Source organism: Urocitellus parryii, chromosome 3, assembly GCF_045843805.1.
Source record: "Urocitellus parryii isolate mUroPar1 chromosome 3, mUroPar1.hap1, whole genome shotgun sequence".
NCBI lineage: Eukaryota > Metazoa > Chordata > Mammalia > Rodentia > Sciuridae > Urocitellus > Urocitellus parryii.
In genome coordinates this window covers 192,354,617-192,367,564 of record NC_135533.1, presented here as the reverse complement: position 1 = coordinate 192,367,564, position 12,948 = coordinate 192,354,617, and the positions used below count along the sequence as shown (strand labels likewise).

General features: G+C 36.5%; 1 protein-coding gene across 18 annotated transcripts in view; it reads right to left on the bottom strand.

Annotated features, from left to right (window-relative positions):
* Window positions 1-12,948, bottom strand: part of Arpp21 (cAMP regulated phosphoprotein 21) — a 148,242-nt gene that overhangs the window by 62,326 nt on the left and 72,968 nt on the right. For 11 of the 18 annotated variants that reach the window (XM_026405624.2, XM_026405601.2, XM_026405636.2 and 8 more), the window contains 3 exons: window positions 7,005-7,042; window positions 4,869-4,928; window positions 865-1,097 (listed from right to left, as the gene is read on the bottom strand). In XM_026405624.2, coding sequence (XP_026261409.1) covers window positions 865-1,097; window positions 4,869-4,928; window positions 7,005-7,042 — 331 coding nt within the window. The remainder of the gene's footprint in view (window positions 1-864; window positions 1,098-4,868; window positions 4,929-7,004; window positions 7,043-12,948) is intronic. The other 7 variants (XM_026405664.2, XM_026405724.2, XM_026405701.2 and 4 more) reach the window with 3 other exon arrangements.

Below are 12,948 nucleotides of genomic sequence, written 5' to 3'. Positions count from 1 at the left end.
GGGAATGTAGCTCAGTGTAGGGCACTGATTTAGCATTTGTGAGGTCCCAGATTCAATCCCAAGTACCCCCCCCACACACACACAAAATAAATAAATGAATAAAAACTAAAACTAAAAAAATAAAAACTAAAAGTGATATATATATATATATATATATATATATATATATATACATCACTTTATCTATCTATATCAATATATCTACATGTATATATCTATATCCATCTAACTATGTAAAATTATTTATTTATTATTTATTTGGCTTTGAAAATCTTTATGCTTTTAGTCTTGATAACCTTACAACATTGATACTATTATTTCCATATCTCAAATGAGGAAACAGGCAGACAGAGGCAAGTGACTTACTCAGAATCATACTGACAGTATGTTAATGCAAGAATCAAATCTACAAATATTTTAATATGGGTAGCTGCAAGGAATAAGTCTTAGTATTCAATTGAAAAACAATAGCTAACTTTAGTTAAATAGTTGCTATGTGTAAGTGCCATGGTAATCATTTTTATGAAAGTTATCTAATTTCAACTTCAGTTAAGTTTACTGGGAAAACTTAAGTAAGTAACTGAATGTAAATGAAGTAAATTTGAAGCCTACTGATGTGGGTTCAAGTAATATTCTATGATAACCTACATTTTATAGATAAGGAAACTGAAGATTAAAGAGTTCAAGAACTTGACTTAGGTGCACAGCAAGCGAGGGTAGCCTATTAAAACCGTACCTTCTAATTGCCTAGCATGTGATGTAATCAATGTCATTGTTATTAGTTAATTCAAAGACAGAATGGTGACAGGAAGGGTTAGGTAGAATCCCAAAACACCAGAGGACATAAACCCATTCAGTACTAACTACCTGTTTTGGACAGCTTCCCAGAACTTCTGGTACTGGACGTGCTGTCACCCCTGGTCAGCACCGTGATGCCCCCAAAACTCGCCGTCTTGGTCATAGTGGGCTTCAGATTGCGGTTGGAGCTGTCGGAATCTGTGCTGCTCCAGGCCCTCTGGTGGTCCGACCACTTGAGTTCATTCTCCGAGCTGCTCTGCCGACTCCCAGATGTTCTCCCTGAGCTATCTCTGTTGCCCCTGGAGCATGGCCATCAGAAAGACGCACAGGAACAGAGTTACGGTGCACGAATGGGGTGGGTGGGCATAGATGGGGCCTTTCTTGGAAGAGTCATCTATGCAAGACCCTTCTTGTTAACCCTTTAATTAAGCCACTGGCTCCCCCAAACACTGCTACAAGCACCTTGATGATGTATAGACAGATAACACATCACATATGACACACATGTCACAAACAGAAAAACCAAACCTAGGAATGTCACATGATCCTTCTGCCAGGGAAGAAGAAGTAACTAGAAAAACATGGCATAGAATATAATTGTTAGCTTCTCTTGCAGAGAGGATAGGGGGATAAGTTCTCGTGAGCCAATCCAACAATGAATTCGTGTTCAGAGGTAACTATAATTTTAAATGATTCTAAAAGGAATTCCCACGAAAGAAGGGTATTCTTTTTTTTTGCTGTTTCTTCAGCAGCGAATAATTAGCTTGGAAAATCCATACAGGTCCAGAAAAGCTACTTATTAGTCTGTTTTACAACTTTATGATACGTATCTGAACTCACAAAGGATATGACAGACAGCACAGAAGTCACAGAAATTGCTAACCCCTGGTAAGAATTACACCTGATGAGTTTAACCTTCATGGTAGAGGAAATAGCCTTTTAATCCTTTTCATACAGAAAAGCCTGTGAAAACAACAGTGTCAACACTATACGCCATACACTGACAAGAAGCTTTCCAGAGGGGTCAGTGGAAATACCAGAAATATCTTGAAGTGAAAGATCATACTTGCTCAAAATTCAAATACAGTGAATGCACTAGAAGTAATCCAATAACCAGAAGTGAATTTTGAAGCCTCCAGAGTCATTTAAAGAGTATGCAAAGCTGCATGTGTTCTATTAAGAAACTTGATAAAAAAAAAACAATTGCATTTTCATTGGTTTCCAATGTGCTCGAAAAGTAACTTCGTTAATACTTCTGACACTTTTTCTGAAGATGGAAATAAGCCATCGATAAAATATCCTAAGATTCTTGTAGATTATAAAGAAGTGAAAGGGGACATATATCATGGGCAATAAATATGGCCCTTAATTTTATATCAGTATAAAATGTGACATGTTCAAGTCCTGAATCCAGTCTCATAACTGTGACCCAGGAGCTTTGTTAAAAATATTCTTTTAAAGACAATAATTCTATTGCTATTGAGATATACTAGAGGTATGCATAGCTCATTTAAACACTCACCAACTACACTCTGCACAAGGTGCACAGAAATTTAGGTTTTGCTTCAAATAGATCCAAGAGATAATAAAAATGAAATAGCTAATCTGTGACAGGAATTTCATCAAGCAAGGGGAGAAAGTGAAACAGAAAACTCACAAAACAAAAAAAAAAAAACATTTTCAAAGAGAACACTGGATGAAAACACTCCATGCCCTGCCACCTGCCCCCCTCCCTATCAATGTTTCCTTACATTCTCTGTTCTCAGAACCTCAGGTCCTTGGTTTAGAAATAAGAACCATCTGAAAAAGACCAGGCTCCAGGAGGAAGTACCCTCAGCAATGGCCAGGTAATTTTAGTTCTTACATTCCTTCAAAATATAAGAAAGCCATGGGAGAATAGGATATAGAAAAACTGCCCTTTCAAGAACTTGATGCTCCATTCTTGGTAGTTTTTCTTTCCATGTCCAAATTCAATGTCATTCTTCTCCTGTGTAATTCTGATTATGTTGCCCCTTCTTTGACAAGGTCTGGCTAAATCATTACTTAGCAATTATGAATTCACCAGGTATATGAGAATAATCTCATTTGTAGTTAATCTGGAATATTTATTATAGAAAAACACTGGCTTGCATGTAGGATGGCCCCTAACCTCAGTATGTAGGATACATCAGAAGAAATGAGTAGTGAACCCTTGTTCCCATCACTATTTCTGCTTCAAAATGCCTCTCCCCATGACCTGTGCACATCCATGTGAGGAATCCAGACTTCTATATGTCAGCATAGCTGAAATTTCTTTGCAAAGGAGGTAAGCACCACTCTCTCTGGATGCAAATTGGTCCTGCCTTGTACTCTACACCCTTCCACCTGGTAGAGCTATTTCTAGAGAGAAGTGAGGTCTTCTAAACTGGCCTCATCACTTGGTCAGTAAGACAAACTGAGATTTTCTTAGCTTTATTACTTTGATTACTGACTCAACTCATCATCCCAAGCCAAGATCTGTGCATTATAAAAATAAGTTGCTACTTCCAGGAGTTAGCATTAATGAGATTCAAAATAGCATGTGAATCTATTTTATGGTTGTAGGTATTCACACACTGAAACATATTTTGTACTGCTCTATTCATTGATTATTTAGCCCAACAATGACAGGGTGATGCCCAGAATTGAATTTCATATCTGTCAGAGTGTGAAATCATAGACTTTATAGAAAAACATGTCTGACAGGTGTTTCCCTTTCCCTCTTAAATTCAGTGCTGGACCCCTCTAACTAGAATCCAGGAAAACAGTAGGAATAGAATATCCAGTCATTGGAGGTGGCCCTTTCATAGGCAACTAGAATTTAAACCTAAGAGAGACACAAAGCACATACTCTAAAATCATTCTGTGCCGATTAACAACTGATGTGTCCATTTTCTTACATTTCTGAACATTGTAATTTTTTTTTGCCCAAGTTATGGATGATGTACACTCTGGATTGCCTTCAGAACTGTGTAGGTGGCTTTGTGCTAAGTTGTCTTTCTGAGTTTCTGTCCTTGGTCATTTTGGTAGGTGATGGAATCTATGTTTAGGATGGCTGACCTAAATATAGGGCAACTCCTCAAAGGGGGAAGTTTGGGGCCTGTGTAAACCTAACATCTTCTTGGGGGTGAAATGCATGTTTTATCTATATTAGCCTATACAAATTAAATCATAGCGTGATTATAAGGGTAATGGTAAATTTTATTTTTTCTCTGGGTTTTCAAGAAAGAGATGCAGGATTCTTTTTCTGACCTAGTGTAGAGGAACCAATTGTTCTGATTTCACTAAATTCAGATTTAATGGCATCAAGATAATTTCTGAACACCCGATTTATCTATATTTCTTAGTATTTTCTTTCTTCTTAATTGGAAACTTTTTTTTTTTTTGTTTTTGCCTTTCCTGTAGCAGAGAGGTATCCTACTATTTACAAATATGTTAATATATTTGATAGGTTGGTTAAAAATAAAAATAGTTGTGGTCCCTCTGTTTTTATGGAGCTTTCATCTGAACACAGAACTTTAAAATAATTTTTTTTAATCTTTTCCCATTATCCTACACAGATCTCAATTTAAGTAGCTCAACTATAATTGGAAGGAACACCATAGCCTCCTTTAGAAATAAAATTCGTGCTTAAAAATACATTTGAATCTTAGGAGGGAAAGTAGAGACCTAAAAATTAGTTAACCAAATAGTTATCACTGATGTATTTTCCAGCACTGGAAATATGTACTCGATTTCAAACTGCCAGAGAAATTTTAACTTGGTATAATTTGCTGAAAGAGTTTGGGAATGCTAAATAAGTGTGCTGCCAAAGTGAGTCCCGAAACACACAAAATCAGCAGAAGAACCTTGGAGAACCACGTAGGATTTCCAGTCCCACCTCTCACATGATCCATACGATACCACACTAGCTGGGTAACAAACTCTGCAGTGAGAGCACGGAACATGTTTTATTTCATGAACGGAAATATTTTACACTAATACACTTATATTGAACATCGATTCTGCCACATAATCTGAAAACACAGTTTAAAAAAGTAAACCATACCAACCGAAAGAGCTGTCTTTTCTTATAGGTCTCATTGCATATGTTACTGTCTTCCAAGAGCCTACTGGAAATGAAAAACATGGTTTTTATGATATAAAACCTAAGGATACTAAATGCCTTATGTTAAATGGGTGTGTACTCTGCTATAGCACACCTTTATGGTAAATTCCCACACACTATGTTCATTTGTGCGACATTAAGTTTGGTCATAATAAATTAATGACGGTGTGACAGAATTAAGACCCCTACCCTAGGAAGAAGGCACAGATGCCAGAAAAGAAAGAAGGGAAAGAGAGAGGAAATATAGGAAACAGAAGGAGTGAGGATAATGAAAGAAATCACTATAAATATGATAAGAGATTTAACAAAACATATAAGTAGTGTTTTTTTTTCTTAAGTAATATTAAGTTATTTTTATTTGGGGAGCATGATGAAATATTGACATTCCAGAGGCAATAATTTTAGAAATAGATTTCTTTTTATAGGAAAACCACTCAATTCTAGAACCATCAAGACTTCACATATGCAATGTGTATATGTGAGCTATTCTTGTCATGTTGAATAGAAGCCAATTGGTGAATAGAATTAAGTTGTAAGGTAGGGGAAATTACTGGTTATAAGACTAAGGAATAAGGTTTCCCACCCAAATAAATTGCAAATGCTTACTTAATACTTAATTTTTTTTTTGGTATAGACATAGAATTTGGAATGCTTCAGAATCATCACCAAAATGTTAATGCTCCTGGATTCAGTTTCCCTAAAAATAGGAAAATTTGCCAAATTCTGTATGAATCATAATTTTTTTTAAATACGAGATCATATAGACTTTATTTTATAATACTTTTTAAGATAAAAGAAAATTACGTGAAGATTTCAGTTACGTGAAGATTTCCAAGTGCTCATATAGTGGGTTTTTTTTTTTCAATCAGTTATCTCTAATGCCGAATTTTAATTTATCTTGGTACTGGCATTGAATTAGTCCCCATCTTAACCAATTTTAGTGGAACAGTCATTAAGCCAATACCTGAAATAAAATTCACCAACAACTTATTTATGAATACTATATTTCTAAATCAAGTTGTAGATTTTAATACATCTTAAATGTGATTAGTCTTGTTAATATGGATTCCTTAATTTCTCCTGAATATTTGCAATTAAATCAAGGGGACACTTTAATATCTATGTTGATTTAGGTCCATTTGAAAAAGGTACTTTTAGAAAGATATATGTTAAGTGTGAAAAATGTCTAGTCTTATTCCGAAGATATACTATAAATTCACAACTACCTCCCTCTACTAACTTCCAAGACAGGTGAACTGCTACATCCAGACAGTTCTGCTTGCTTGCTTGCTTGCTTGATTCCTTTGTCTTTGTACCAGGGTTTGAACCCATGGGTGTTTAACCACTGAGCCACATCCACAGGCCTTTTTATTTATGTATTTAATTTTTTTAATATAGAGACACAGTCTCACTGAGTTACTTAAGGCCATGCTAAATCACTGAGGCTGGCTTTGAACTTCAAATCCTCCTGCCTCAGCCTTCTGAGCTGCTGGAATTATATGTATGCACCACCACACCCAGCTCTAGATGAGGTTTTCATGTTAGCTCTTTAAGAAGATGAACTGATATTTAAGAATGAGAAACTTAAAGTAATATCATTCCAATTATTTTTTTGTATAGCTATAGAATTATAGGACAGAAGTGACTAATAATACCAAATAAAGTCCTATAAGCAGCCTGCTTAGTAAGCCAATGGAGTTGCAAATTCCTGTGTAGACTCAATATTTCCTCCTTTCAATGCCTGGGGAAGGTAACAGGAATTCCGCTTTGGGAAGGACACAGGATTGAGACTAAATAAGGAAACTGTTTAAGCCTCTGTTTGAAAGTAACTGAGAGAACTTTTTCCCCAAATTAAATACTCTTTAGACATGCTAAATAACATAAGTGAATATATGTGTGGGTTTAGACATGTTAAATAACATAAGTGTGAATATATATGCGTGCACACACAGATATATGTATTTATTTATACATATATTCAAGCACAATTATATATGGGATATGTATGTATATGGGAATATACAGGACACACATGACAAACTATTCTTCTAACGACACAAAAAATAAAATTTCATTTTACCTGTTTTCCACATAAAGGCTTTCCTGGGAGCAAACTGACTGAAAAATAAAAGAAAAGCATTGTATCAGATGTTCTGGATATGCTGAGGGGGTCCCAAATCCTTTCTTGATTTTAAAATTACCTTTCCCCTCCTAGGGGAAAAGGATTAAGAAAAATATGTACAAAAGACAGAAATTAAAAAAGGAAAAAAAATATAGGTTAGTGTTAGAACTGAGTCAACGATTCTCATGTAGCACAGGGGATATCTCCAGGTTTTCAACAGATTGAGCCCCGTTCAGCCTCATGGTCAGAAGAGAAATGTGAATGAAATTGCTGGAGAAACCCATGACCACCTTCAGAGTCAGAGCAGCGAGTGGTTTCTTCTGGAGCTGTGGAGGTAGGGTCACCAACAGAAGCCGGGGAACAGGCTCAAATCAAGGCACAGCATGCAAAGTTGGATGAATCCACCTAAGAATGGGAGAAGTGTGAAGCCACAATTCTGCAATAACATACCTGGCAACTATAAACTCTCACAAAAAAAGCGATTAACCACTAGTCTCTCAAAATTGAAGAAATGCCATCTATCTGTTATCATAATAAGTAAGGAGGATAGAACACAAGTTTAATGAATCAAACCTAATTAGTAAAAAAAACAAACAAACAAACAAAAAAAAACCTATCAAACTCCATCTGATATTTCTTAGTTTTGCACATAGGAAACCAATGACTTTTTTTTTTTTTTGCATCTGTTTGCCTAAAATTCATTTCTCTCTTATCTTGTGGTTAATATACAAGGTGGGGAAGATAGAATTCTGTCAGAATTACATGCTGGGGAATGGTGAATCAGATTAAACTTAAACAAGCAGAATAAGAGGAGTCTAGGAAAATTATGGTGCTGGGACACAAGACCACTTTCAAAGTATTAAATTTCTAAATATAAGTATACAAGCACCATATTATGTGTATATTTTCTATATGATGAATAAGTGACCATTAAAGGCATAAATGGGAGACATAGCTGGTCTATTTTAAGATAAAATAAAACTGAAGAAATACTAACGACCTTTCAATGAGCCTTGAACTAAAAGATGTTGCTAATGTAACCGCCGCTCAAAGGGGCAAGCAGGATATTGGTTTCTCTTTTCAATTTGCTGGAGAAATCATTTCCTTCCACTAAGCCAGAGGGGGATGGAGTCAGACATGGTGTTTTGCTCAGTGGTGTGAGCATTCAGTGAAGACATCTCTAGAATCATTTGTTTCAACCTTTCTGTATTGGAAAGGTATCCATAATCTCAGGTGTGCAAAAACCTTAACGTATCAAAAAGCAAAAAGAGCCAATTAAAATCTCTACTTTCAGAAAATAGCTTTTTGAAATTTGACATTTATACGTAGAAAGTGAGAAAAATACAAATAATGTGCCATCAACTTTATTCCTATAAAGATCTTTTCAGGGTAAATTAAATACCCTAGTCTCTTTATTTCTGTTAGTTTGGTTTTGCTACCTATCAACTTGAGTCAAGTCATGGTATATAAAAGAAAGTGAGGTTGTTTCAAGGTACACATTATAAGGTCGATACTCTGCTACTTCTCAGCTCAACATCAGTTGGAAAGGGGTCAACTAAGTTTATACTATTTTGCATGGGACTGGACTTATCGGGAAATCCAACTTCTCAGAAGAAGGAGATTTTCAAAAACATACCGACCTCTTCAGATTTGTGAATCTAATAGCATTTGGGAGGAAATGAAGTAACTCAAAACTTTTTGAATAAAAAGTAAGGTTTTCAAACTCTTTGGATAAAAAGCAAGTCAAGGATACCTCTCCAAAAAACATAACTCAAGAGTATTTTTCTGACTTTTTGTGGAAAGGTCCTTAATAAATCATCTCATCACCTCTTTACCACATTTTCATAAATAAGACACAGGTAGTTATTAGCTGTGATTCAATAGCTGATGAAAATAAAACTTTTTAAAAAAATTATATTAGTAACTTGCACATTCAATAGCAGAGAAGGATAAAATTGTCACAGTAATTAAGTGCAACATTCAAAGCTGTCACTTATATGCATTCCCAGATATAAAAGGCTCCCTTTTCAAAAAAGGAGAAAAATGATTTTGCCTAATGGGTTACAGAGTTCTCTCCCACATCCCACCTCCACCTCTGGTGGCATCACGTATCCTTGAATCCTTCTCCCTGAAGAGGGATCTCAGTGTGTGCTGGGAAGACCCTGGACAAGCTCCTCCCTAATATCCAATTTATACACAGATACCCTTTTGCCAATTACCATCCAGGCAAAACATAACTTTCCCAATTGTGTTGTTTTCTCAACCAAATTTCCCCCAATTTAGCAACATCATACAAAATTAACCATTAAAGAAGCTGAAATCCTTGCCAAAGTAAAAGAGTTGGATCCCAAATATTCCTGACTATAAACACATGCTGATTTGTTATTTGAGAGCTAAATTCTTCTGCAATTTGAACACCTATTTAGCTCTCAAATAGTTAATAAATGTATCTGATTTCAAGGTACTCAAATTAACAACCTGTATTTGAACTTTTTTTTCTAGAAAAACCACCAAAGCAACTTGCATTTTTGATTATGTGCCTGCATATAAAAGTGCATACACACCCTCACACTCTTCACACACTCACACACACCTTAGACACCAAGATACATATGGAAAATACACAAAAACATCTCTAATTTTAAAATAAGTTTGATTTTCGTTCAACTGTAAATACTAGAAAGTATTTCTCATCTCATTGTTGCTTCAAGTAGCAAAAAAAAATTTACGTATGCTTTTTCAATATTTGAACTGCTTTGACTAACTCTGCTACTTGTAATTACCGAAGAAAGCTGATTTTGTTGGCTCAATTTTTAAATTATGAGAAAACTAAATTAAAGATGATCTAAGAAAAAGATTATACTTCTATAATATAATTTCCTTATGCTGGATTCTTTGCATTTGTTTTATAATTGACCTAACTTACTTTATTACCTTATGAAAGAACAATTCTGTGCCTCAACAGTTTGGGCTGTGATCAGTGATCACTTGGGAACCTAGAAATGTACAGATGAAAGACCTCTAATATGTGCTGTCATGATATAAGTGGTGAGGGAGATCTGTTATTACATGTGTTATTCAAGAAAGTTTATGTTGCTATGCTACGTCCTTGAAAATCTGTGTCATAGAGGATACAGTACTGTTCTGTTCGTGTAGAGTCGACCCCAACACTCCCTGCCTCTTAATATTCATGACATTATGTGGGACTTCCAACACTGTTCTGAGGTTAGTATATGTGTCCAATAGACTGGCAGAAAAGAACATACATTATTGCCGAGACTAGGTTATATAAGACTGTGGCTTCCATCTTTGGATGTCTCTGTTTCTCTCTTGAATCACTTTCTCCAGGGAAAGCTAGTTATCATCCACAAAGACACTAGCAGATTGTGGAAGAACCCACCTAGTAAAGAATTGAGACCTCCAGGCTATTGCCAAGGAAGAACGGAGGCCTGCCAATAACCATTTGAGTATATGAGTATGGACACAGGCAGTTACTCAGTAAAGCCTTAAGATGATAGCAGCCCCAGCCTCCAGCTAGACACTTTGAGTTAGAACTACCCAACTGAGTCACTTCCAGGTTCCTGACCCACAGAAATGGAAATAAGCATTTTTTTTTGTTTGAAACTTCAAAAATTTCAGATAATTTGTCATACTGCAATAAATAACTAAGGACCTAGTGGTATACCTAAGTATTTCTAGCAAGTTATAGGGTCAGGTAGAAAGACAATGTACATATTGTCTTTAGGCTTTTAAGGCTTATAACAACTGGTAGGAATCTAATAAATGATAGGGAATTTCTCCTTGGAAACATGCACACATGTTCATGCACATAACATCTTATAAGTGATATTGGAACTTCCATTTGATTCTGGAAACCCTTCTGGGAGTGTATTTTCGGTATAGGATACTAATTTTAAAGTCCTATCCTTTGATGGCAGGTTAAAAATAGTGCCAGATACGAGACGGTGCCCCATTTAAATTATTAAAGCAAGAAATGGTCACCAGAGAGCCTAGGAAAGCAGCTCACATCTCTGTGTCTGCAGAGGGAACAAGTCATATCATTTGAAAGAAGGCTGCTAAAGAATGTGGTGCAATGAAAAGGTTAAGGCCCTGGCTCGGAATTTGAGCTTTTTCACAATTAAGTCTTCTTTTACTTTTTAAAAAATGTTAATAGGGCTGGGTGTGTATCTCAATGGTAGAGTGCTTGCCTGTCATGCGGAAGACATGGGGTTCAATCACCAGCTTGCCAATATAAATAAATAAATAGAGCAAGTGGCCATGGAGTCTTTAAATGGCCTGATATGGTTTAACCTCCATCATAGGTCCCTAGCAGCTAAATTCTTTAGCAGGGTGGTAAGGAAGTCAGCATAAAGGGGGTTGTGCAGACTCCTGCTCCCTGAGATGACCATGACTGCTCGGGGACCGGAGAATCACTAAGGAAAGGCAGCACAGGCATCATCCTCAGCCCGACAGTCATTTGCAAGAGTACTTTCTGTCACCTATCTCTGTGATACAACTTTTAAAAAAACGTAATACTGCTATGCACTATGTCTGCAGTTGGTATTTGTTTCTCAATATAACAACTTGTTCACAAATCACCTAACTTTCCAGAACCAAAACATGAGAAAAAAAAAAAGTGTGTATGTGTGTGCATGAGAGCAATAGTGCATGTAAGAACAGAAGAAGAAAAATGAACTATCTGCCAAAAAAAAAAAAAAAATTCTGTGAAGGCTTTAGGAATGAACATGCTGCCACCCAGCCTACTGTAGGTATTCTTCCCCAATTGTGACAAAATTAGATCCTCTCATCACTTCATTCTTGTATCTAGCAAATGCAATGAAAACCCCAGTGTGCCAATCTGTGCTTTGTGCCACCAAAAATTATGTCTACAGCAAAAGCCTAAGTAGCCCCTACATCTGCAGAATCTTATAGAATTGCATCCGGACCTCCAGCCATGGAGAGTTCCATCTCACTCTCACACTCTCCCAATTTCAGAGTTCTAGGGCACCCGTCATCAAAATTCTATTTTAGTATATTCTAGAAGGTTGGGGTTGGTTCAAATGTGAAAGAAGTGCAGTTGGAAGAGGTTGAATCACTCCTGCAGCCTTAGATGAAGAAACCAGCACTTGCAGAAGGTCACAGACACTGGCTTGGCCTGAAGCCACCCAGGACAACAGCCTTCCTGCTTCTGTGCTGAGCATTGACGCCAAGCTCTCTAGGCTGGACTGTGTGGTCTCTAGGAGCAAATTGTCGCAGGAGTCAAACACTGCCCCTGCTGAGGCAAAGCTGAAAGCCTTGGCCATGGAGAGCACTACAAAGGAGCTCACATCTTCCCTTCTGCAAAGGAAAGAACCCACAATGTTTGAGGAGGCCCCAAGCGATTTCATGGAATGGAAAGCTACAATGACTACTTGCCGTTTTAAAGTCCTTGCATTTAAACCAAACATTTTCTTGTTTACTTGTTATTTTTATTTCATTTAATTGCATTTTCTCTTGGCCATAGTGGGTGAAGGCTAAAAAATATTCCTGTCCCATTTTCTTTGTTAGGAACAAAAGAAATTGTTTTATGATTACTTCCTTGACAGACTATTCTCTGACCTGAATGGATCTGAAATCAAGGAGAAAAGATGAATATGATTATCTAACTTCAGGAAAATGAAGTGTCCATATTTTCTAAGGACTCAGAGAAAATATTCTGGATATTTATATGGTTCTATGTGTGTATATGATCAATGGGCTGCTTTTTGTGATTCTTTCCTCTGCACAATGTTGGTGTACTAAAATATACACTAACAGGTGATCTGCTGCCTGATATGGATGTAAAGGTACTGCTGCAAGTCAGATATCCTTCCTTGGTACTGAAGGTCTGTTTTGTTGACTAATGTTAAACCTTTCTACCCCT